Genomic DNA, 27738 nt, shown 5'->3' with positions numbered 1-27738 from the left:
TGTGTGTGTGTGTGTGTGTGTGTGTGTGTGTGTGTGTACACTCCCCCACCTGTTTGGCCGAATGGCAGTGGATACTCAAGGGACTGGGCAGAATCTGCCAGGGCACTCTAACAATAGCACAGACTCTTCCCCTAGCTTTCATAAATATGGAGGATGCCACAGAAGTGATGTTTTTTACACACACACACACACACACACACACACACACACACACACACACACACACACACACACACACACACACACACACACACACACACTCGTCACTCTGGGAGATTTATACCCATGGGAGAAAGGTGCTTCAGACAATGCTCCAGGCACATGTATGTCTCCCCCCACCATACTGATCAGGTGCACACACTCTGATAGTGTCATCATTACCTCTCCCTCTCCCTCTCTCCCTGCGTCCCTCCGTCCTTCTCTCCCTCCGTCCTTCTCTCCATCTCTCCTTCCCTCTCTCCCTCGTCCAGCCACACAACCTCTATGCATACTGCAGCCTGTCTGATAACTCCCATCCCATACAGTGTCGTTCCAGACTGATGGCGTGTGTGTGTCTCTCTGACCTGCCGTACGCTGCTGCTCACAGCTGTACAGCAACGTCCACACAACGATGCCCGTCTGAGTCTTCAAGGCCGAGGAACACCAGCTCCTTCTACATCCACCCACGGAGGAGGGAGAGGTTTCTACCCCATCCACCCACGGAGGAGGGAGAGGTTCCTATCACATCCACCCACGGAGGAGGGCATGTGGATACACATGCTCACGTTGGGGTAGATTAACAAAACGAGACATGAAATTCTTCATTGGGTTTGTCAAACTAGGATGTCTTATGTGTAAAAACTCCAACACGTATTGTTCATATTTCCTCTGACCCAACAGGTGCCCTACAACGTTATTCTGGCAGCATGACACGGCATATTCTAATCTCAGATCATGAGCAAGAGTGAACGCAGCTGTACACAGACTCTCTCTCTCTCTCTCTCTCTCTCTCTCTCTCTCTCTCTCTTCTTTCTCTCTCTGCCCTTTCTCCCTGTAAACACCTAAAAAATAACTCAGTGTAGCAGCCCATTTTTAAAACCCTTAGTTTAAACCTCTGCCGTCACAGCGGGGAAGAAACTCGCTCATCCATGGCGGTGGTAGTGAAGACGTTTACTCTGTGGTGCTCCGAGCAGCTCTGACACAGAGCAGGATCCCGGAATACTTTCCAAGTCCATCGCCTAAATAAGCGTCCCAGCCAGGGAACGCTGCGGAGTTCACAGGAAGAGACGGGATCGCCACTGACAACGGAAGCGAGCGTCCTGGTGACTGGAGGCCCGTCAGGACGAGCGATGGCGAGGGTCGTCCAGGCCACCTGGACGCTGCAGTCACCCCGAGGCGTCGGGAGGGGAGAGCCTGAACATCTAGGGTGCTCTGCTAATGAACGAAATCTCCTCCACCTGGGGACACCGAAGCGCTCGTTCAAACCGTACAGGCTAGAAACGACGTCAAACGAAGACAAACGTACAAAATAAATAAAGCGTAAAGTTCAAATACGGTACGCATCATTAACGGCAAGAAGCCCCGAGCACTGCTACGCCGCAATATGTGTGCACTCCCACACACCTCGTAATCCACGTAATTCACAGCCTCAACATTAGTCAGAGCAGACAGATTGGATTTATAGCATGGGTGTGTGTGTATATGCGTGTGTGTGTGTGTGTGTGTGTGTGTGTGTGTGTGTGTGTGTGTGTGTGTGTGTGTGTGTGTGTGTGTGTGTGTATGTGTGTGTGTGTGTGAGTGTGTGTGTGTGTGTGTGTGTGTGTGTGTGTGAGAGAGAGAGAGACAGTGTGTATGTGTGTGTGTTTGCGTGTGTGTGTGTGTATGTGTGTGTGTATGTGTGTGTGTGTGTGTGTGTACGTGAGTGTGTGTGCATGAGTGTGTGTGTGTGTGTGTACGTGTGTGTGTGTACGTGTGTGTGTACGTGTGTGTGTACGTGTGTGTGTGTGTGTGTGTATGTGTGTGTGTGTGTACGTGAGTGTGTGTGTGTGTACGTGTGTGTGTGTGTGTGTGTGTGAGTGTGTGTGTGTACGTGTGTGTGTGTACGTGTGTGTGTGTACGTGTGTGTGTGTGTGTACGTGTGTGTGTGTGTGTGTACGTGTGTGTGTGTGTGTGTGTGAGTGTGTGTGTGTACGTGTGTGTGTGTACGTGTGTGTGTGTGTACGTGTGTGTGTGTGTACGTGAGTGTGTGTGTGTGTACGTGTGTGTGTGTGTGTGTGTGTGTGTGTGTGTGTGTGTGTGTGTGTGTGTGTGTGTGTGTGTGTGTGTACGTGTGTGTGTGTGTGAGTGTGTGTGTGTGTGTGTGTGTGTGTGTGTGTGTGTGTGTGTGTGTGTACTCACTCCTGTACTGCCCGTGCTATAGACAGTGCAGTGGAGCCGGTTTCATTAACACTGTCCAAGGTCACATTTGGCAGGTCGTCGTCATCACTGTCACTCTTGAGCTGCCGTGGCGACAAGCCGCTGGGGTCCATGTGGGCTGATGGAGGTGGGAGACAAGGAGACATTTAGAACCACCACCCGAACTACAACGTGTACAGTGCGGCCACAGTGACTCATATAACTGAGATCAAATGATTTTTGGCACAAGATTGTCATCAAAATATTTGATGTAATGACGTTGTAACTGCGATCCAAAATTCTTAATTTAACAGTCTTATTTTAACATCACTGTTCATCGAGTCATTTCAATACTCTGAAATTCATTACAAAAACCTGTGTTTACACTCATTGGCCAATGTACTAAGGTTCTCCTATGGTGCATTGTGTAAATGTGCAGTTCCAGCCTGTGGTCCATCTGTAGCCGGACATATCTGCCCTCATCAACACTGCTTAGATGACCACAGTACCGACACTGTGTGAGCTGAGCTAAGAGCTTGTTGTTCAGGGGGTGGGCCACGGGTGAACACTGACATGGGAGTGACGTGTGACAAGGCCGTGGGCATTAAGATGGGTGTTACGGGGGCTTTTAACTCACATTAATGTTACTGCTGGGTTAAAAGCATCATCACCCATGTTCCATCACCCAGCTGTGATGTGTCACCCAAACATGTCCAGTATCGGTGGTCTTGTGGTCACACACTGACTACTAATGGGTGGTTAGAGAATCATTAGCTCTGTGAGCAGGATCGAAGGGCTACGGTGAAACCATAAGATGCTTCTAATTCAGTGGCTGATGAGTGCCCAAAGAATAGTTTTAATATGTGGGTGTGTGTGTGTGTGTGTGTGTGTGTGTGTGTGTGTGTCACCCAGTTCCTAAGATCACACCTATATGTATGTTCTGTCTTGTGTCAACCTCATAGAGTCATCTATGCAACACCACTATTACCACGATAACCATGTTCACTATGTTCACCATGATCACTATGATCACCACAATCACCATGATAACCACGATAACCATGTTCACCATGATCACTATGATCACCACAATCACCATGATAACCACGATAACCATGTTTACCATGATCGCTATGATCACCACAATCACCATGATAACCATGTTCACCATGATCATCACAATCACCTTGATAACCATGATAACCATGTTCACTATGTTCACCATGATCACTATGATCACCTTGATAACCATGATAACAATGTTCACCATGATCACTATGATCACCACAATCACCATGATAACTATGATAGCCATGTTCACCATGATCACCACAATCACCATGATAACCACAATAACCATGTTCACCATGATAACCATGATAACCATGTTCACTATGTTCACCATGATCACCACAATCACCATGATAACCATGATAACCATGTTCACCATGATCACCATGATAACCACAATAACCATGATCACCATGATCACCACAATAACCATGTTCACTATGTTCACCATGATCACCACAATCACCATGATAACCACGATAACCATGTTCACCATGATCACCACAATCACCACGATAACCATGTTCACCATGATCACTATGATCACCACAATCACCATGATAACCACGATAACCATGTTCACCATGATCACCATGACAACCACAATAGCCATGATCACCATGATAACCACGATAACCATGTTCACCATGATAACCACGATAACCATGTTCACTATGTTCACCATGATCACTATGATCACCACAATCACCATGATAACCACGATAACCATGTTCACCATGATCACTATGATCACCACAATCACCATGATAACCACGATAACCATGTTCACCATGATCACTATGATCACCACAATCACCATTATAACCACAATAACCATGTTCACCATGATCACCATGATAACCACAATAACCACGCTAACTATGATCACCATGATAACCACGATAACCATGTTCACCATGATCACCATGATCCACTGAGCTCATGGGCCTCATCCTCTTTCATCAGTGCATCCATCTCTATCAAACTAGCAAGGCAACTTCTGCATGTTAATGCTGTATGTACTACTGGTTGACCTATCTGGCTGATGCATTGTGAATTCTAACAAAAAGGCTTCTGAGTGTCCGTGTGACTGTGTGTGTGTGTGTGTGTGTGACTGTGTGTTTGTGTGTGTGTGTGTGTGTGTGTGTGTGTGTTTGTGTGCACGGAAGATTGAAAAGTGGATGTTTATGAGTTTGCAAATTATACTGTGCAACCAATCAGGGCCCTTCAAGCATGATTGTGATACAGATTCTGTTTCTGATTAATCATCTATGCTGTCCCTCTGTCTTGAGACCAGGTCTTAGTCTGCCTGTCTGAGTCAAGGTTTCTTTTCACTGGAGTTCACCGCGTTCCACTGTCTTGGACGGCGTGCAGACCGGGTTGTAGCTTCAGAGTGACACAAATGCTCAGCCAATCGTTCGACAACTCCTCCTATGGAAGATTCACTGGACATATGACCATGCACGTCTCAGTGAGTTAGCTCGACCCTGGCTCACACACACTCAAACACACTCAACACAACCCACCTGCACACACTCAAATACACTCAACACAGCCAGCCTGCACACACTCAAACACACTCAACACAGCCAACCTGCACACACTCAAATACACTCAACACAGCCGGCCTATACACACTCAAATACACTCAACACAGCCGGCCTGCACACACTCAAACACACTCAACACAACCCACCTGCACACACTCAAATACACTCAACACAGTCAACCTGCACACACTCAAACACAGCCAGCCTGCACACACTCAAACATACTCAAACACAGCTGGCCTGCACACACTCAAACACACTCAACACAGCCGGCCTGCACACACTCAAACACACTCAACACAGCCGGCCTGCACACACTCAAACACACTCAACACAGCCGGCCTGCACAGACTCAACACAACCCGCCTGCACACACTCAAACACACTCAACACAGCCCGCCTGCTCATATTCAAATACACTCATCACACTCAACACACACACTCAAACACACACATTCTAACACCCACACACACACACACACTCAAACACATTGAAACACACTCAACACACATACTCAAGTACACTCAACACACACACTCAAACACACACATTCTAACACCCACACACACACACACACACTCAAACCCACACACTCAACACACACACTCAAAGCCGCCCTCCACTCAGACGAGAGACAGGAACACGCCCTGGCCATTAGCCGTCCTTTTCCTCTGGATACTGTTCACTATGAAATGCTTGTTGTGCCGTATTTGCTGAGAAAATCGCCTTCTCGAGTCAGACGTTTACGTTAGCTGTGATCCTGGAACATAGCGGACCCACTGGGCACAAGACAAAAACCTCTCAGAGGTGTTGTGTGTACCTCAGACAGCAGCCATACAGAACTGCTTTGTAGTAAGCCGTCCAATTTGCCAGTAACGGCAGACGGGATATTTCGGAAAATGTCCATATAAAGGCACCGACAAAGCAGAGTTCATGAGAGGTAGCTGAGCAAACCCCAGGATCTCTCGCTCTGCTGTTGTTACCAGCCAAAGCCTGTTTCCATGGTAACCCCGCCAGAGACTGAGCTGTAGAGAAGGGCACACACCTCCCTTTAAAAGGCTGGCCATCCTCTGAGTGTGTGTGTGTGTGTGTGTGTGTGTGTGTGTGTGTGTGTGTGTGTGTGTGTGTGTGTGTGTGTGTGTGCGTGCGTGCGTGCGTGCGTGCGTGCGTGCGTGCATGCGTGCATGCGTGTGTGTGTGTGTGTGTATGCACGCATGCGCATGTGTACAGTGTCCATCGTGCTTTCAGCTGTCAGTGCCTTGGACACCATTTGCATACAGCCATTTGCTGGAGGACGTGGGTGTGTGTGTGTGTGTCAATCTCTCTGCCATTGCATAATTATAATAGGAGTAATGAGACACTAGTGCTCTTACCCACGATGCACCAGAGCAGCACGGCTCTCGCTATCACACGGCCGTGTCACACACCACCACTCTGGCAGCTCCACCCACACCCGACCGCGCTTCGGCGGAGGTCTTGGGTGGAGTCCGCACCGCTCTCCGCCTGAGTGCTTTCACTGCCGCCCATCTTTAACATCCGCCCCACCCCATTACGCAAACAGTTTTTCCTCTCTTTCCCCCCTCTCCTGCCACGAGGAGAGACACCCGACATTTAGAAGCCAGAGCCTCACGCTGCCCCTGCCCTGCCCAGCCCTCCGGGACCAGAACCCGTCCCAGATAAACAAGCGGTTAAGAACAAGCAGTTCCCCAGCGCCCTGTCGCAGGCCTGACTCCGTTAGATAGCAACACCCACAGCCTGATGGCTTTCGGGGCACGCGCAGGGAAAATGAACCCCACCCTACAGGAAACGAGCTCCGAGCAGCGGCCCCTGAGAGCGGCCGGTGAGGTCTCGGGCACGGGGAGCTTGAGGGAAGGCCCGGCCCAAGATGTGTGCTTTTGATTAGGCGGGGCGGCACAGAGACGAGCCCCGTCCCCATCACCTGGACCCAGGGAAGGGGAAAATCTCACACTTAGTCGGAGTTACTTTCATCTTGCAAGCCCTCATCGCTGTGCACCAGAAACGCATTAGTACCTGGAGAGTGCGGAGACTCCCGGGGGGAACAGAAGAAGGTCTTTACTGCAGCTAGAGTGCTGTCGTTTTACTACAAACCTTCTCCTTTTCATGTTTGACCTCAAGTTTGGCGTTCTGAGGCACCGGGACCCAGTCAAGAAGCAGATAGAACCAGCCAGAAGCTGCGGATGCTAAAACATCAGGACCTGCACGAACAGCTGGGCACGATCAACCACATGCCTAGGAATTATTCGAAGATCTACAGTCAGGTGGAGGAAAGGTGAAGAGATGCGAAGTTGGATACGGATGCCCGTGTCTTATACCTAGAAGCCCATGAGAAGCTCCTAAGATCCGAAGTCTGACGCTTTTCTTTCGCTTGTAATTAGTTACCCTATTACTCAAGTGGCTGTCTCATTGTGAAACACACTTACCAGACATTTTATTAAAAACACCTACATCATACCCACACATTCTGTTCTCTACCTATAGGAGTATTTAATAGTCCATCTGCTGCCTCACTCTACTTCTATACCATTCATCGCGGCTCAGTTTCTGTCCACAGAACCACTGCTGAGCAGATATTATGCTGGTGGTGAATCTTTCTTCACGTAGCATTAACACCCTTATCGTACTGACATGTCTGCGAGCTGGTAAACATTTATCAGAGTGTTGCTGGGGTTTTTTTTTTCATTCACATGTTGTCATTGCTGGGTTGAGAGGGATCATTTGCCCAAATATATCCCTACGATATCCCAACATCGGTAATACGGTCAGAATCAGCAAACAGAAGCTGTGGAGAGTAGAGCTATAGGATCTGACTCTACACCTGCAAGGTGTTTCTTCTGAAGTGGTAAGTGGTGCTGTGCAGACACGACCTGGGCCCGTACAGAACGGACATTGGCTCACCTTTGCCGTGACCCTTGACCTCGTCCAACAGCGGTAACATGATGGTGGAGCCGAGCTGGCTGGAGGGTGATCGGACGGCGGCGGTGTACATGAGGGGCAGCGACTGCACCACCACAGGGATACGGTGCACCTGGCTGGCCAGCTTGCTGGGGCTTGAGGGCGCCACTGGGTGAATGATGTGCAAATATGGCTGGCCCCGCACACCTGGAGGAGAGCCCACCAGGGGCCCCGGCGTCAACACCGAGGGCATTCCCGATGACACCGAGGTGATGACGGAGGGCGAGGACGAAGACGATGAGGAAGAGGAGGAGGAGGAAGGAGAGAAGGCGGAGGCAACGGGCGAGGCAGTGGCGGAAGGTGGCGACGGCCGAGCCTTGTTAATCGACAGGTCCACGGGTTCTGTCTGGGTTTGGAACTGCTCAGAAGAGAGGAGGTCTTCTGGTGGCTCCGCCTTCACTTTGCTCAGGAGGAGGGGCACCGCCTCCATATCAGGGTAGCTGTGCACCTTGGGAGACTGTGGGAGACAGCAAGTAAGACAAAGATTAAAGACCCAATATAATCGAATAAACTCCCACCAGATGAGCATTAAAGGAAACCACACCGTTTATATGACAACTGCTCTCAGATATTGACTGGGATGAGCTATCACGTCCAGTGCTGAAGACCTTCTAGCAAAAGACCGAAGGTGTGATGTCACAGGGGTCGTGTCCCTCTCTGGCTCCTCCTACCTTCCACTGTGGCCCCTCCCCCTCCACCCTCTGCACATCTCCTCTAAATCTGCACTTCCACTGCTGCGAGAAGCAACATGTGGGCCCAATTTTCTGACCTGCTTTGGTACTGTCACGTGTCTGAGGCTCATTTTGCATGCCCACCCCGAACCGTCTAGACTCAACCTGTCTCCCTCTCCCGTCTGCACCCGTTCTGTCCTCACCCAGCTTCACCGAAGACCCCTGCTGAACCAAAACGCTCTTCTATTTCGGGCCTTTCCCCTTCGTTGTGCAAGCCTTCAACGACCTTCACATTTCTGCAAGATGCTTGCAGACCACCCCCACAAACAAGGAGAATCTGGCCATGTTTACGAATGCCTCCGCATGGACAGGAGGAGGTGTTAAGCGTTCGCACAGTAAAGGCCATCGCGGATAATAACCCGGTCCATCAGCACCGAGGTGTCGGCCGGGTGAGCGGTGGCGCCGTCTGTACGAGGGAACCACCTGCGAAATCGTGGTGTCCCTGGGCCTTGGACGACTGGAACAGAACGGCTCACACTACACACAGAGGAAAGGCGTCACACCCCCGTAGTAGCTGCTGTGCACAAGCAGATGGAGAATCCCCCTCCTTACTCCGTGTCCACATGCACGGGGTCGCCCTAAACCAACAGGAAATACCGCTAAAGCAGGGTGAGGGCACAGCTCAGCAAAACTGTCCAACTATACAGTGACCAACTATTGGCACTGCGAGTTATTTCAAAAGGACACAGGTCACTCGGTTAGGGGTCAGATGGCATTGTCACAGGTCAGGATGTGTGACACTGAGGCCAAAGTCACAATGGGCAATTGATTGGACAGGCAGAAAAGCTCGTGCTGTTCTCCGAACAAAGACGAGCTCTTCACTCTGAGCAGTGAGATAATGCCGCCAACAATGGATCCGCAGTGGTTTCGGTCTTCTCAGCCCGAGAGAAGTGAACGGTAGTGTGTTCCGTCTTTCACATGTAGGTAGAAACCGTGCGTCTGGGCAAACTTCAAGCACAGTGACAAAAGAACAAAGGAGTTTAATTACTCTAATGATTCCTCGTGTAAAAGCTATTTATAAAAATATAAACATTTTTACAATCCTTGTTGCATTGCTCTCTGAGAAATCCAGAATTTTGGTTTTCTACATGCACCACTATATGCAGAGGCAACAGCCCAGCCCGACGAGCCACTTGCTATTTGCATAGCAAGCAATTAAAAATCTGATAATGAGCATTTTATGAAGGGAAAGGGAGGGGCCTGTAATTTTAGATTTGCAACACATTTATCATCCTTGCTGTCTAATTGACTAGGTGGTGAAATGCTCCATTCGGGGTTAGAGAGAGAACAAATATCCAGTCTCCAAAACATTCTCTCTTGTCTTGTGTGCAAGAATGGCTCCTTTTCCTTCTGTCTGTGTCCTGGTGCGTCTTGCTGTTTGAGGAGGAGAGGTTTGCTACTCTTTCCTCATGCTCTCCCTGCTGGATTACTGCATTCCATCTGATGTACCCTTTAGGGTATGCTTAAGATAAGGTAGAATCTGTGTGTGTGTGTGTGTGTGTGTGTGTGTGTGTGTGTGTGTGTGTATTATTGTATGTTTGTGTTTGTAAGTTTGCATGTTTGTATGTGTGTAGAGTGCTGCTCCCCAAGCCAGTTTAGCCCGGAGCTCCCGCGGCCTTTCCATCGTTTCTGCTCTTTACCCAGAACGCTACCTGGGGCTCATGAAAGCTCTAGCTGTATTCTTTAACTGGTTTTTATAGCCATGTGTTCACTTTAAGGGATTGAAGGTTTAGGGCCTGTATGTTCAGGCCTTGCATTGCAAAACACAAGTATTTCTTGTTTATGATATGTTTATGATTCGGATTTTGTTCATCTTGATTAGAGGATAAGATGCTGCCACTATGAAAGTATGATGCAAGCACAACCAATTAAAATGCAGTATATGAATAAATATGATGTGGGTAACGTGAGTGCAGTGATCGTGGAGATCCCTCCTCTAACCTTATATAACCTTTCAGCCCAAACTAGCAGCAGTCCGAATGAAGGATTGGGCCCTCATTCACTGTCTCCCCAGTCCTACACATGCTCCTGGTCCTGCCGCCGGCTACTTTACTCGCTTGGTTTTGTCTGTGCTGACGTCTTTTTTCGCTAACCTGATAGCATAGGCTGAGGCTAGCTGTTACCAGCCGGTCGAACGAGGAGCGTGTTCGTAGCATCGTAGCCGAACATCTCACGGTCGTAGCATGTAGGTAGCTTCCCTCACTAACTGCTTCTCTGTCTACGAACCTCGATCAAAAGCTATTAAGAGGAAGGAAGCCGCCGGCTAAGAGTTAAGATGGCAAAAGTAGCGAGTCTAGTGTTTGAAGTACATTACAAACTGGGGCTCATCCTGGTAGTGCAGACACAACTGCTTCCTGTGATTATCTGCTGTCTGATAGATACTAGATTTGCATCTAATCATAGGACGCATGTCCAGGAAATGTGGAGGATAATGAACGTTTTACACATTCGGGTGTGAAAGACAAAGAAACGACAAAGAAATGACCTCACTTGGTTCACATTTAACCATAAAGTCTAGAAATACCCATAAACAGCGGCACCGTTACAGATCAGGAGCAAGTGGCAGTGTCTAATGACCTCACAGTCCAGAGAGGACTGCGGATGGCTGTGCAAACACAACAGGGCTGATGGGAAGAAGAGGAAGAACTGAGGGCCAGAGAGTCAAGGAGAGGTTCCCAGCGCGGCCCCTGAGAGATTGGGCCTGGCAGCAGTGACCCACCACCAGCTGCTGTGTTCCTGCCCCCAGCTCCGAGAGGGCCACCCCCTTCCATACACCCCCCACGCACATACCCGGCACCACTCTAGCCCCACGCATGGGAGCAATTAAGGGTATAGCAGCAAGGAGAGCTGGGTTGGGGGTAAATGGACTGCAGGGGGTGGGGGTGGAGGGGGGGTGGGGGGGGGGTTTAGCATTCAGGATGGAGGAGGAGGTGAAGTGAGTGAGGTGGGGGGGGGGGGGGGGGTATGTGGGGTGGATTAAATGAAATGACATAAAACTACACCTATTGCCTTACCCCTCTTTCAGATTCCAGAGGCTCTGCTTTGACTCGAACTGCAGGCATTCCGTCGAGCATCAGCATCCTGTGTTGATGGGGTCTGTGAGGACAGACAGAGAGACAGAGAGACAGAGAGACAGCAAGAGGTGAGAGGCGTGAACCGCCAGGGGTGAAGGATCGCGTAGGCCGCGTGTGACTAAGCACCCATGCGCGTGTGATTCTCTCATTTAGCGCCAGAGCAAGCAGCCGCTCTCACCGAACAATAATGCAGACTACAATGGAGAAGTCAGTGATGTCATGACGGTATGTAGTTAGTAAACACTTCAGCTCTGTGGCCTGGAGTAAACACGTCGGTGGAGGTGTTTCCTATTGCATGCCTCTGTAATTCAAGGCACACATGGTTTGCTTGCTACACAGCATCAGAGGCACCCAAAATGATCTGAACCAAACAGTTGTGCCAAATGTGCGTGCCATATATTAATCGGGATACCCAAACCATAATACTAAAATGACAACCTAAGAACCACTTGCGATTTTAACAAATGAGAAGAATCACTGCAAAAAAACAAACATGAACAGACACCTACAGAAAGTCTGTCTAATTTCCATGAATTGTGATGTATGTTTAACCCAGTGCATCAGAACTTGGCAGAGATTCAAGCACACACTCGCATTCCTGCAGTCCGCCTTGCACAATGCACTCAAAACCATTTCCTGTGCTCCCAGATAAAACAAAAAAACCTCTACATCGCCCAGGTGACCTGCTGCGCGGCTATACACACACACACACACACACTCAATCAAGACTTGCTTTTGTACCAGAGGGTGGAGGAAGTCTATGACATTTCTCTTCCTAGATACCCACACAAGACAAGGATTTCTTATAGAAAGAGCTTCTCTAAAAAAAAAAAAACCCTGCCCTTCAGTGGCTTTATGGTGGAACAAAGCCAACAACCTTCTGGCTCCTGTCTCCTGTCTGGACAGGTTCTCAGCACACGACAAGATGCTCGCAAGAGAAGCATAGCCAGGAGACAGACAGCGATGAGCAGCAGGACAGGTTTAATGAACTGCATGAACCTGATTACAACCTAATATACTTCTCAGAGCACAGTCGCAATGGGGAAGATGAAATGGTTTAGCAGTCGCAGTGGGGCCATCACTTCCTCCCTGGTTACTGAGTGTGAGTGTGTGTGAGTGTGTGTGCGCGTGTGTGTGCGCGTGTGTGTGCGCGTGTGTGTGTGAGTGAGTGCCGAGGTGCAGACAGTCGAACTACATCAGGCGCAGACTGACACTACTGACACTAACAGGGTCGACTGCTGTTCGTAAAGCCGGTTTAGCTTTCCATGGAGTTAATTGGACTCATATTAACATTATAAAAATTAATCAAGTCCTGCTGATATATTGTTCTAAATCAGTGTAGTTATTATTTGTGCCTATTGTGATTTGACTTGCAAAACGCTCTGATGAACATTTGTGACGTGCACGATGACCGTCCTGCAGCGTTATGACCGTCCTGCAGCATTATGAACGTCCTGCAGCGTTATGACCGTCCTGCAGCGTTTCAGGCAGTTATTTACAATCCTCCGTGTTGTGATTCATCCAGACAGACAACTCTCATCTGGAATATCTGAGACTGGTCAGAAAGTTTACAGCACTTATTGTGATTTGCGATTTGTTCAGTGGTCCATTTGCATACCACAACCTTTTTTTTTCACTGTACAGAAAACCTCTGTGATACAGATGAACGGTCCCATGGCGTTACAATGTCTTGCAAAAAAAAAAAAAACAAAACAACAGTATCTTCGAGATCAACAGAGCTAAACAGGAAATATCCCATAGTTGTCACAGCACAAGATTATGTCTCACACTGGAGGAGGGCATCTGTACCTTTTAGAAACAGGACCCTCACAGGGGGAGCCAATCGCAACAATTGTGTGCCTCAGTGGGGGATGTCCTGAGGTAACCCACTCTCTTATTATTTTAGCAGCAGCACATGAAGGAATGCAAGCAAAGCAGATATCCTCTAAACATCTCTATTACACTTCGCTCCTGGCAGGGATGGGGAGCGTGCGACACAGTCCCCTCTCCGCGCTCCGACGGTACCTTTTCTGGCTGTGGAGAGGCACTGGCTGTTATATTAACCCATACTGTACCAGGACTGAGCATCAGAATGACAAATTTGTGTCTCAAAAATTTGTCTCATTGTCAGCTCGCCAAATCGCGTTAGCGCCAGAACTGCTACAGCAATTAGCACATCCTGAAATCACAAACTTGTGAAAGTTTAGCGGCTGCGATCAATGAATTAATGCTGCCTAAAGAATGCTTGCGCTGTCTGGTTTGCACAAGCTTGGACATTACCTCTGTTCTAATGACTTTGGGGCAGTTGGGGCAGTTGGGGCCGTTAGGGCAGCAGGTTACTGTGTGCGACCAAAACCCAACCCGATTAAAGGAGTGGAAGTTATACCCAGACCTGAACTAGCAGGAAAACTGCAAAAGCCCTGCAAAGTTCATTAAAGAGTCTTGTGGAGGGAAAATCTGATTAACTCTGAAATCCATTCGTAGTCTCTTGATACCCAGAGTGTACTCACCAGGTAATCCAGCACTATTGAATGTGTATCGGGATCAGGTTGTTCAATTGCTTCAGGTAGTGGTTGGACCACGATAGCGTTGCCATGGCAACCCAAGTCGGAGCTCGGAGGAACCCCGTCCCTCTGGGTTTGACGTGTGGGCTTCACGCAGGTCCAGGGACACCACTGGCTTACAGGACGCCGTCACCCAGGGCCACGTCAAACAACACGTACGTCATCCATTCACATAGTTGGCCTGCTTGTTGTGCAACAGTAGTGTTATCTGTGGGGTCGATCGCGGACATATGAGGTCGTCTCTGGACTATCTGACCTCGTGGTCGTCCCACTAGATATTTCCAATGCGGAATCAATAAAGAGCACAAATCTTTGTGATCAGCGGAGATCAAACACATTATTAACATACATGAATCGAGCACAGCGATGTTAATGGATTGCTGTTGTTTATCTGTTTGAACTCCAATTAATTAATCAGGAGACACTGCTGGAGAAAACAAGCCTCATGACGTGCCAGTGTAAGACTACATGAACTTGAAACATGAAAAGGCAGCTTGACACATTTTTTAACCAACCCATTCATGTGCAAAAAGTTCAAATATAGTCTCTTGTCCATCTCAACACTGACATGTAATTACAGTATGATATTACATTGTAAAATTATATTTATAATGAGTGAATGAGTGATAATGATTCAAGGATGAATCTTCACATAGAGAGTATCTACAGTTTCTAATGACCAGCTGTCATCATTGCATGATTCCATTATTTGGCCAATGAGAGTAACCGAAATAGCAGTTAGTAAAACTAATTTGATATGGAGATGTCATAATAGAAGCAACACTCTTTAACTGCAGCCCTGGATATAGATTCATGTGCTCTGGCATATTGGGGCAAGTCTAGGCACTGGATGTATGTGTGTGTGTGTGTGTGTGTGTGAGTGGGTGTGTGTGTGCGTGCATGTGTGCGTGTGTGTGTGTGCATGTGTGTGTGTGTGTGTTATCAAGGGAGTGCAGATTAAGATCACCTTTCCATTTCACTGGGGCTATGGAATGAAATGGTGATCCCCAGGTGTGAGTGTGAGTGGAGGGGGGGGGGGGGTGTTCGGACGACTCATTCCCATGCACCACTGGAGCTGGACCCCCAAGAGGCTCCTGAGAAGAATGAGGATGAATTCAACTGGAAACGGGGTGGAGAGGAGGGGGCCCCTCCCTCGGGATTCAGTTCTAGAGAAGGGGGAGAGGGAGAGGGGTGTGGGGTGGGGGGGGGGGGGGGGGGGGCACTCCCTTGACCACGCACCCCTCCAGTGCTGAGATGAGTATGGGTGTGGATGGGATCACACCGGCATTTGGGGAGCGATCACCACCGAACCTCGGCGATTGACAAGCGGATCAATACAAGGTGACATGCCCGGACAGAAAAATTTGACCTTTCAAAACCCACGCTGACCCCAGCACGGATTTAAAGAGGACCGTGCACTGAGCCCTCTGAACACCATGCACTTAATGAATTGCGCAACCCCCCCATTCTTGCCAGGCTTAATCTGGTCCTGCCTCTGAAACCACCGCATGGCAATATGAGTGACGTGCGAATGCGACGGCAAGAACAACCTGCCTGTCTGGGGGGGTCGTTTGGAGTCAGTGAAACATTACGTCCTGTCTGCTGGGCTCCTGGTTTGGGGTTTGGGGCATGGGGTTGGTGTTGTGGTTGGGTTTGGTGTTGGGGTTTGGGGCATGGGCCAGGGTGGGGGTTTGGGTTTTGGGATTTGGGGCATGGGGTTGGTGTTGTGGTTGGGTTTGGTGTTGGGGTTTGGGGCATGGGCCGGGGTGGGGGTTTGGGGTTTGGGGTTTGGGGATATGGGGTTAGGGTTGGGGGGCGGGTGTATGGATTGTGAATATATTAGTCAGAGTTGTACTTGGAGTGGAGGGAAGACAGAGAGGACGAAGCAGCGGGATGATATATGTGGGCTGAAAAACAGAGACGTTTCTTATCAGCGAGCTGGAGGTCTGAAGGGGAGGCGGAGTCTGAACAGACGCCCCCCCCCCCCCCCCCCCCCCTGAAACTCTGTTCCCATGTGGAGCGCCCAGAGCAACTGTGGGCATCTGCGCACAGAGGCGGGTCCTGCTGCCACGGGCCGAGGGGGAAACACAGAGGAGGGTTAGGGGTGTGTGTGTGTGTGTGTGTGTGTGTGTGTGTGTGTGTGTGTGCGTGTGTGTGTGTGTGTGCGTGTGTGTGTGTGTGTGTGTGTGTGTGTGTGTGTGTGTGTGTGTGTGTGTGTGTGTGTGTGTGTGTGTGTAAGGGAAACAATGGAGTCTATCCAAGAGTGAGAGTGAAGAACTGAAAAATGCCCACAGAGCCACGGAACCTGAGTGAGAACAGGAAGAACCGCATTTCACACAGCATCAAACATCACGTCAAGATCAGAGTGACCATACTGGAGCGCCATTGAACGCAGACTTCCTGGCTTCTTCAAGGAAGACCTCTATAAGATTTAGAAGTGATCTTATTTATCACTTTGGACTTGGACGTGTGTTGTCTGTGGAATTATTGCATTGGGCTCCATGAAGCTTCCTGGGGTTTTTTTTTTCAGATAGTGATCTTGTCAGCGTTAAAGCCAAAAGACATAAGCACAAGCAAGAGGGGCAGGAGGAGAGAGCTTCCTCTGGCCCCGTCTGCTCTCCGTCTCTCACTTGAAAACCTAATTCCCTCTTCAGAGCCCCTCCAAACATCCCCAATATGATGAATCAGGCCAATCACAACCCCAGCAGAGGACCAATGTGAACCCTAGTTACGTTTAGTTCACCTCTGCGCTTCACAGAGAATCTTGCCATGTAGTGAAGGGGAAGAGTTAGGACAGTTATCTGCTAGGAAATCAATAGACTAATTCTACTTTTTTGGGCGGGAGGGGGTACATTTTAAAGATTTTTTTTCTCAATCGCCAGCACCACCCACGTCCATGGCCAGTTGCCTCTCTGAGATCACTTCAAAACCGTCCATTCAAAAAGTACATGCCAAAAGATCATCTCACTACAGCAGAGAGAGTGGAATGACCACGTGAAAGCTTAGAAACGGCATTAGCTTCTACTCTTACTGAAACGAAATTGAAAATGAACTTCCTTGGCCCTCATGTAATTCATTTTCCACACGCGCTCCGTCCACTGACACTGCTGAGCCTAACCCCAACCCTCCGTGTACTCTGGTGGACACTTTCTAGTCGGTTAATCTGTTCTGGCACGCCGTGAATGACTTCAGACTTTCCATTTTATAAGGCACATTTTCCTTGGCAGGCAAGTCGGCCCTAAGACTTTGGATACTTTCGGGACATTTTTGAATTGGACTCAAGAGGGATATGCTGCCTCAATACCGGTGAGAGTACTTTGTGTGTGTGTGTGTGTGTGTGTGTGTGTGTGTGTGTGTGTGTGTGTGTGTGTGTGTGTTTATGATTGCAGAGCTTTACTTCAGGGACCCCTGTAGCCATTCTCCTCTGGCTAAAATCACTAGTCACAAAATATTGTCTCTTATTCACTTGACCTCACACAACCAGTTGTAATCTCATATTGTTGCACGCATTAGTCCTGCACCTCTAACATGCCCCTATTGGGACATGAACCGGCCAATTAGAGAACAGCATGACCAGATGAACTGGGTAAAAATGCAGAAATGATGTTGATGCCTCTTTTCTTATGGGCCGACCCACTGGACACCAGCAAATGTTTATTTTGGAGTCCAGATAGGCACATGATATTTATACCCTCAGTGCATGGTGACCACAGTAAGTGAACAAAGTCTTATAGCTCATGACCCCCATGTAGGAGCTTTTATCCGACGATTGCAGACCCTGAGACTGCAGCTACAAGAACCTGCCGCCCATCATTTTTCTCATAATTCCCAACCGGGCCCCCAAACACCTGATAGGAAGCACGGGGCCATTAATAGACCCCCAGTCCTGGTGTAAACATTAAGCCGGCTCTGTGAAAGGCCCGACGGAAGAGTCCCTGCAGCCCAGTGGGTCGCCCCAGGGCTCCAGCTATTCCTGCATGGGGGATCCTGTGTCTGTGATCCGGTAGGACTGAGACTGACACAGCCAGACTGACACAACTCCAACCCTCCAAGTGTCTGTGCTCACCCACAGCTCCGGGTCCTGGCAAAACTTTTACATCACTGGTTCTGGGGCAAGGTACTGGCCAACCCATCATGACACCACAGTTACACCAGCTTCAGTCTTGGCAATGAAGGCATGTGCTAATTCTGCTGATTGTAATAACCATCTTATTAGTAACTTTATTAACGTTAGAGTAATGAGCTGGTAAATATATGGTTGGCATTTTTGCACAGACGTGCCATTGTTGTCAATCTTTCAATATATTACATAATGTTACAAGTTTTCCAAATTGATGTCTTGGGAAAGGTTAGGGGTCAGGGTTGTGTAAGGAGCAGGAGGCTGAGCAGAGTCCACTCAACACACTTAGGCCATCGTGCTCTGAGCTGACGAGGAGAAAACACGAGCAAATACGTACGGAAAAAACAATATTCTGCTTGGATGAGAGTCTACCATAGTTGCAGTTTTAACACAGTTGCAGTTTTAATGCGCAGGAACTGTCATTTTCACTACCTGGTGTCGCTCAGCTTTGTGGTGTAGCAGTTTAAAATTAGCACTTACAATCAAAATTTGTTTTTGCCAGCAAGTCTATTGGTGCAAAGGAACTTGTTTTAGTCCAGTGTTCATGTTCACAGTCAAAGCAAAAGTACATGTGGGTGTTTCTCGCGTGGTTTATCCATTTCCCATAAACATGTCTGGCTTCCTGGGCTTCGGTTCCTCTGCTAAATCTGGCAGTGCCACAGCAGGGTGACCCCTGTCTGCACTCTCCTGTACAGCTGCAGAATCACTCTGCTTCATATCCGACAAACACACACAAAAAAACCTGTTAGCCATAAAAACAACAGCTTGCACTGCTTATTCTCAGGCACTCTGTCCCTCACACAGTTTAAAGAGCACCTTCCTCTGCTGTGGCTTCCTTACACGACTGGAGCCAAAATGGTGGTTTGCAGCCAGCGGCAGAAAGGGATGACCAATACCCCCCGCACCTCTGTCCCGCACCTCTGTCCCGCACCTCTGTCCCGCCCCTCGGTCCTGCCCCTCTGTCCTGCCCCTCGGTCCTGCCCCTCTGTCCTGCCCCTCGGTCTTGCCCCTCGGTCTTGCCCCTCTGTCCTACCCCTCTGTCCTGCCCCTCTGTCCTGCCCCTCTGTCCTGCCCCTCTGTCCTGCACCTCTGTCCTGCCCCTCGGTCCTGCCCCTCTGTCCTGCCCCTCTGTCCTGCCCCTCGGTCCTGCCCCTCGGTCCTGCCCCTCTGTCCTGCCCCTCTGTCCTGCCCCTCTGTCCTGCCCCTCTGTCCTGCCCCTTGGTCCTGCCCCTGCCCCCTTCTCCTGATGTGCAAGGGTGTCAGTGGCCCGTGCTCCAAAATAGACCTGACACAAAAACCTCATTTGCACTCAGACGTGGAGCAGTGCCAGACTGCAGCGTGGATCGCATCGTAGGAGGAGTTGAGAAACCGAGCAGACGCCCGTGTTCGGATCAATACACCAAGCACTCCCACTGACACCCTGCCCGCCCCCCTCGTACCCCCACCACCTCCACCTCCACCTCCACCACCACCACCACCACCACCACCACCACAGCCCCCTGCCCCTTATTTACTGACCTCTAGCCCTCAGTGCAGGTAGAGCTCAGGCAGCCTTATCTGTAATGCAGAGCAGCACACTAATGAAGCTCTGATGCTAACCCACCACCCCCCATATCTCCCTTTCTCCTCCAAACCGGGAGCCATGACCCTCTCGAGCGAGGCCTTCTTGGCACTACAATGACAAACTTCATTCATACATGGAAAATGAACTTACTGATTCCCCCCTTTTTTATTTCATGGGTTTTTTCTTTGAAGGGGTACTGACAGGTCGCTGTGATTAACGAAGCAGGTTCTTAATGTCACATTCATTCACATGTCATTAATCCCTCTCTAATGAACACGGTCCAGTGTAATTAGTCATGTCACCGACATGAGCCTACAGATATGACAGGCCACACTGTCAGGAATGTCACAGAGCTGAGACTGAAAAACATCCCTCGCTCTTAGTTTCCTAGATGTTACTCACCATTAGAAGCATCCCATTTTACTAAACCATAAATGGTTGTTTTATCGCTACTGGGGTACACTAAAGAAACTGAGAAAGACTGAACGCACATCCTGTCGGTTATCAAACCTCAATGGTCCATTCTGTGATTGAAAGAAGAAAGTTCTGGTTCTCAGTGCATTGCCAACTCAAGGGGCACTGTTTGGATATCACAGCTGTCCCGGGCTTTCAGCTAAATCCATTTAAAGGTGGCCAAAGCTAACTTTTTAGGAGCCATCGGGGTGCCAAGACCAGATGTAAACTGCGGGGGACTCTTTTTTTGCAGGAAAGGTAGCGGCTCCATCCAAAGAAAACACAGCCCAGAGCAGAAATGCAGAAAACAAAAATAATGCTACACGCTCAAGCTGTGTAATCTCCAATGCTTTGGGGAAGTTACTTATGAAATGGCACAGAAATAGTTATAAATGTGTTTAAGTATCTAAAGAAAATGTCTTCACAGGGATTACATGTACACTAGTGTATTTAGGATGGTTTTTTTCTGTATTTTAAAACACAAAAACAAAAATTTAATGGATATAAAGTAAAAACAACATCAGGTAGAGCTGTGATGTTCAAACACACCACAGCTAATCAAAGAGCTTTGACTTAATCACAATGTTTAGATGGTTTGCACAATTGTCCATCGCACATATTTTGATAGAACCTAATACAGCTTTGTGTAATAAACCCATAATGCAACACATCATTTCAACTGAGATCAATCTTGTCTGGCATAGCTTTCAGTACATGGAGAAAGAGACAACTGTAATCACCATCCACCGTGACCTCCCTGGCAATTCATTTATAGTGCAAAGTCATAGTTGGCAAGTTATATTTATAAGTGTGAAAATGAATGCGGTGGTTTTCCATGGGTCAGTAAAGGCTTGTGTACAGTAGAACGTGTACAGTAGAACGTGTACAGTAGAACGTGTACAATAGAACGTGTACAGTAGAACGTGTACAGTAGAATGTGTACAATAGAACGTCTACAGTAGAACGTGTACAATAGAACATGTACAGTAGAACGTGTACAGTAGAACGTGTACAATAGAACGTGTACAGTAAACGTCTACAGTAGAACGTGTACAGTAGAACGTCTACAGTAGAACGCCTACAGTAGAACGCCTACAGTAGAACGCGTACAGTAGAACGTGTACAGTAGAACGTGTACAGTAGAACGTGTACAATAGAACGTGTACAATAGAACGTCTACAGTAGAACGTGTACAGTAGAACGTGTACAGTAGAACGTCTACAGTAGAACGCCTACAGTAGAACGCCTACAGTAGAACGTGTACAGTAGAACGTGTACAGTAGAACGCCTACAGTAGAACGTGTACAGTAGAACGTGTACAGTAGTGTGGAGGAGACTCAGGACCATGTGCAGGTAGAGGAGTTATCATCAGTACTATTGCCCACTCTCTGGGGTATCATCAGTACTATTGCTCACTCTCTGGGGTATCATCAGTACTATTGCCCACTCTCTGGGGTATCATCAGTACTATTGCCCACTCTCTGGGAAACATCTGCTTCCTCCAGTGTTAATAGTGTGATTCTTTAGGCAACATGCTGTAGCTTCCCTGTGGTCTCTAGTGGTCAAAGACAGGGGCCCCTGCCCCAGCAAATACACACACACACACACACTCATGCACATGTGCACACATCTGTGCACACACAAGCAAACACCCACACACACACACACACACACACACACACACACACACACACACACACGTAAATGGAAATACACAGATCACACACCCAAACCGCAAACCTGTCTGCAGCCTGAGACACCCTCACATTCTCTGACTCTGCCCAGTGGACGATCTACTGAGTGCACTACCATGTACAATTCACATACTTCAGCATGACTAACACGGTCAAATCACAGCACAATCTGTACAGCAGAGTACAATCACACTGAAAACACATTAAATGCTAACTCTACAAATATATGTCTCGTCAGGAGCAAAGATAAACTCCAGTTGATATTTATCACATTTTTTCCACACGCGTTGGTCTTCTTGTGTATGTCCAGTACACATGGTCTAGCAAACCCACCCACACAAGCCGATTGGGCAATGAACAGGTTATTGTGCAATGCGGCAGTATACAACATTCTCTGAAGAACATAAACATTACGGTACTTCAAATTCCATATACAGCCTCAGACATTTATACAACCTTACAGTAACCATGCAACCACACAGTAACCACGCTTATCTTAAGTCTGGTTTCAACTGTACATCCATCTACTAACACGTGTTATTTGACCAAAAAACAACAGAAAAAAATGACATAACAAATAGCTAATAGAAGCACTTTAAGACCACTGAAACATTAAGTAATACAGGAAGTCCTTGCAAGAGTATTTTTAAATACAGAAATTTGAACCATTCCAGCACTCATAACCCACTTAAGAGAACAGGCACCTGTGTTTACGCTTCACATGTACTGGCTTCTGCCTATATTACCAGAACACAATATCTCCCATTATCACCTATTATTGTGCTCCAGTGAGAGTGTAAGCCAGACATGTAAAAGTGTGGGGAATGGTGGCCCCACGGTGCACACCCACACCACAGTCCGCCCCGACCTCCAAATCGATTCCACATGTTTGCTTAATTTCTCACAAATGCTTGACCTACAGCTGCTAACGGAGTTCGCACTGAGAACACGAGAACACTGCTCCGGAGAAACCACCCCCTACACACACCCCACTTACCCCCCACCCCCTCGACAGGACAGGCCGAGATTTCCGCCGGAAGCAAATGTGGATAACGTCGGTCGCTCATAAAATCCTCCGAATAATCAACAGATTATTTCGGATTATTTCTAACTTCCCGAAAGTACGCTCAGGTTACGGGAGAGCGAGACCGGGGTACGCTGGCTGCGTTGTCATGGCGACGAGCAGAGAACGGCAGACAGATTGCGTACCGCTCGTCTGCGATTCCTCCACTGTCAGAAAGATTCACGCTGCGTTTCATCTCCGGCTAACTCATCAGCATCTATTTCAAACTCCTGACTGTGTTCATCAGACTCCAGCTGATCCATATTCCGTGTGGATTCCCACCACACACAACTCTCTAAAGGGTGAAGATTTGGCACTGGCTATTAAATGATCCATAACAGATTATTAGCTTCAGATGAATGATTTAGGACTGATTTGTTCTGAATAACACTGTGCTCCCACATAGAGGAGCGTGGCCTTCTATATCCTGCTGACTGTGTCAAAGTTTAGACACTGCCTCCTCTCTGTCCGCCTTCAGCTCAGGGCGCTTCAGTAAACAAGCTGGCGTTGGACACACAGGTCAAGGGTCGAACAGACCAGAGGACACGCGCAAGAACATTTTGTCAACTTAGCGAAATGTCGAAACGAGGAGTGTACTGGGTGAGCATGCCTCTGCTCCACCCAGACGCACGGTGCCTCCACCCAGACGCACGGTTCCTCCACCTTCTCTCTGCCGTGCCGGGTGGAGCAGAATTTCAGTGCGAACACTCTCGAGCCCACTGAGTCAGAACAGCCACAATCTCCCTTCAGCATGTGGTCGGGGGACTGTTTGCTAAGCTCACCAAATATGAATTAGTAAGAACAACACTCAATTTAATTTGAGTATATTTATTCCCAAAGCAGTTAAGAAGTCTTTTGACCATTGCTTGATATTTATTTATCAAATTCATTCGAATTTTGTCATTATGCTAATGCAGGATCGTGATGTATAATATTACACTATCTACTTCTCTTCTGCAGTAATACAAGAACTTGAAACATCAAGTTGTTTGATTTGAAATATCATGATAATAAACACAATCTTAAAATAGGCACAACATAACAAATGCATAATCCAAAATATTACTCAGTGATGTTATAATAAGCCTCAACATAAGCCTTGTTTTGTGGTATTATTATTTTGTAACCTGAGCTTTCTTCTGACAGTTTTTTTTCCCCAGAGTAAAAAAACTGACATCATTCCCCCTCTTGCTGTTTTCATGCCAAGCATGTCTGAGTTGAGTAAGCCATGTTAGTGAGACATACCCAGCTTCTCATATGCTGTAACTTAGACCACATAATTACCATGAAATTAACTTTGGTGTGTCAGGACAGAGCGTGAGCTGATGCAGTAGCAGTATAGCGTTGCTATGCCGATGTTCCTCTTGGCTCAATCCTGCTCTGTTAACCATGCCAATCGAAAACACACTTCTGGATCCAGCGCTCTGAAGGGTGGTGGTTTGGACGGTTTACTGATCCTCCTGAAGTGTGGTGGTTCTGCGTTCCTTCTCCCTGTATCTGCCGTCGTCTTACAGCCCGGCCCCGGAGCCCCCGTCCTGGACGGACGCGGGGACACGATTCAGGGACACTGCCAGCAAACGCCTGCAGCAAGTTGTCCTGCTCCAGACTGCGTCCATCAATAATTCAGCCCCTCTCCACCGGCTCCACCCCACCCCCAGATCCACCTGTGCGGCCCGCTGGGCGAAGCAGAGGTGAGCTAACCTTGAACGCCGGCCCATTCGGTCCGAGCCCACGCCGGACTCTTGGCGGAACCCCACAGTGCAGCTGAGTGATCGGGGAAGGTGACGGTGAGGAAGATGATGAGCAGACCTTCCTCTGATGACCAGGTGCCCACAGAGCCCCATACCTGGCTGATTACTATCTGGGACTCAAAGACAGAATCCTCCTGATAAACGCCACACAGGCAGAAACTAAACAACAACCTGCAGTCTTCTTCCAATCAATCAGAAAAAATGAAAATCGAAATAAACAGAAGGCTGACTGGAGTGAGTCAGGGGTGATTCATTAAACATTTTTGACTCCAGTCTTTTAAAGGTAAACGCTAGCAGAATGGACCATATTTTAATGTAAATGCACAAATTTTTATATTAACTACACTACTTACTATCATTTCAACAGAGTTCATCTACACATTCACTGGTACTGTAGCTTATAGAGTTCATGTGTGGCAGAGCAACACACAGTCCAGTTAGCAGGAGCAGGTTGTTCTTAAATACAGAGAGAGGGAAAGTTAAATAGGAGCTAATCTCTGGCTGAATAGCCCTGATCAGCAGGGGAGCAGCTGCAAACACGTCTGACTCCCTGCTATAGGGGAGCGTTAACACAGGGTAAAGTCTCACAGGTCAGGACACACGGACACACACACACACACACACACACACACACACACACACACACACCCTGTTATCCTATACCGCCACGCCACGCCACTTCCTGCGTACAGATGCCTTTGCTGTCAGGTCCGGCCAGGTCTGCTGTAATTGAAAAGAACAGCCAGAGGCCGGCCCACAGCTTCAGCTCAGCGCCGGGCTACTGACAGCCAGCCATCAATACCAATGACTGTTCGCCTAACGGAGCCAGAAGAGCAGATGACATCCAAGACACCACCCACCCGGTCAGCCTCCACCCCAACACACTCCACCCACCCGGTCAGCCTCCACCCCAACACACTCCACCCACCCGGTCAGCCTCCACCCCAACACACTCCACCCACCCGGTCAGCCTCCACCCCAACACACTCCACCCACCCGGTCAGCCTCCACCCCAACACACTCCACCCACCCGGTCAGCCTCCACCCCAACACACTCCACCCACCCGGTCAGCCTCCACCCCAACACACTCCACCCACCCCGTCAGCCTCCACCCCAACACACTCCACCCACCCCGTCAGCCTCCACCCCAACACACTCCACCCACCCGGTCAGCCTCCACCCCAATAAACTCCACCCACCTCCCTGGTGTCCTTCCAATCCACCACCCAAGCCTCTGAGCCTTTAACTCGTTGGTCACCACGGTTACAGAGCTAACAAGCCGGCGAGCGAGCCTGTCATAGCGATGTGTGTGTGTGTGTGTGTGTGTGTGTGTGTGTGTGTGTGTGTGTGTGTGTGTGTGTGTGTGTGCCCTCTCGCCAGCCCTGACGCACACACACGCACGCGCGCGAGAGCACGGCCGTGACAACGATCAAACTTTTTGGAGAGAGTGTAGAGAGAGCAACTTGCAAGCATCGTCCTCCTTCCTCAAGCACGCACACACACACACACACACACACACACACACACACACACACACACACACACTGACAGTGTGTCAATATTTAACCCAGAAAAAAACTGTCTGTCTCAACAGTCAGGAGCAGCAAGTTCTCTGAAACACGACATCAGTGAGACGCCAGAAAAGCCCAAACACTTACTGACAATGTGTGTTATACACGAACAAATAAAACTCCAGCACAACTACTGAGATGCTGCACAATATTCCAGCAGTAAAACAGACAGGAACACAAGACAACTACAAGAGAAATGAGAGGACACTCAGTACCTCTCCAGCTTTCTCCGGACACTATTGGTCATGTAGTAATGTAGAGGACCATTAGCCACAGAGAATAAACGCTAATCTGACTTGTCATTTGACATGACACTACTGTGACAGTACAAGATGCACAGAGCTACGACACAGAGAGGCCAGCAAAACAGCACACAGGAAATAACAGAACAGCAAAGCAGACGAAAAAGGAGAGGAAAATAAATACAGACCTGATCAGGAGCTGCAGAGCGACAGAAACTGTTTTCCCTATACAGTCCGCTCTGTCTGTCTCTGTCTCTCTCTCTCTCTCTCCCTCTGCTCTCTCTCTCTCGCTCGCTCTCTCGCTCTCTGAGACTCCCTCCCCTCTCCGCTCTTCTCAGCTGCTCTGGGTAGTTCTCAGGAAATGAATGGGGGCTCACAGAGAACTGTTGTACTTGCAAATGACTTACCACGGTCACATGATCTGCTAAATGTAGGGTGGGCCGGTGGGTGGAGGCTTCGTAAGCAAGAGAAGACAATATACTCTAAGCTTTAACAGCATACATCGAGTTACACGGGGCCCCTCGCGGGGGGTTTCCGACATGTCTGCTACACTCCCGCCTGTCTCTGCAAGCCACAGCGTGGGGGCATGGTAGAGTACCTCCTCATTTAAAGGGGAGGAGAGAGAGGGAGAGATGGCCACAGAGAGAGAGAGAGAGAGAGAGAGAGAGAGAGAGAGAGAGAGAGAGAGAGAGAGAGAGAGAGAGAGAGAGAGAGAGAGAGAGAGAGAGAAAGAGAGAGACTGACAGTGGAAAAAGGCTTAACCTGCAAGTGTGTGAAATGTCAAACAATTTAACAAAAAAAGGAAGTTTGAGTAGCATTTTCTAGCTGAATATGTTTTCAAATCTTTATGCAGTTTGTGAGCTGTTTTGTAGTCTCCGTCCATCACACCAGCCCCGTGTATTCCATTACTGGCATTTACATTTTTTTATTTATCTAACAAGG

At 48.6% G+C, this 27738-nt stretch overlaps 1 protein-coding gene across 2 annotated transcripts in view; it reads right to left on the bottom strand.

Moving 5' to 3' along the window:
- klf12b (Kruppel like factor 12b) overlaps positions 1-27361 on the bottom strand; it is a 33628-nt gene extending 6267 nt beyond the window's left edge. The window contains exons 1-4 of one of the 2 annotated variants that reach the window (XM_077001533.1): positions 27204-27361; positions 11714-11795; positions 7912-8425; positions 2377-2512 (exon numbers count right to left, since the gene is read on the bottom strand). In XM_077001533.1, the coding sequence (XP_076857648.1) occupies positions 2377-2512; positions 7912-8425; positions 11714-11779 (716 nt within the window). In that variant the 5' untranslated portion in view covers positions 11780-11795; positions 27204-27361. Of the gene's footprint in view, positions 1-2376; positions 2513-7911; positions 8426-11713; positions 11796-26984; positions 27178-27203 lie in introns of those variants that run through there. The other variant, XM_077001532.1, reaches the window with a different exon arrangement.
- Between the last annotated feature and the right edge of the window lie 377 nt (positions 27362-27738).

The sequence above is a fragment of the Brachyhypopomus gauderio genome, chromosome 4 (assembly GCF_052324685.1).
Source record: "Brachyhypopomus gauderio isolate BG-103 chromosome 4, BGAUD_0.2, whole genome shotgun sequence".
In the NCBI taxonomy this organism is placed as follows: domain Eukaryota; kingdom Metazoa; phylum Chordata; class Actinopteri; order Gymnotiformes; family Hypopomidae; genus Brachyhypopomus; species Brachyhypopomus gauderio.
The sequence above is the reverse complement of the archived record's forward strand: the minus strand, read 5'-3'. Positions and strand labels throughout refer to the sequence as shown.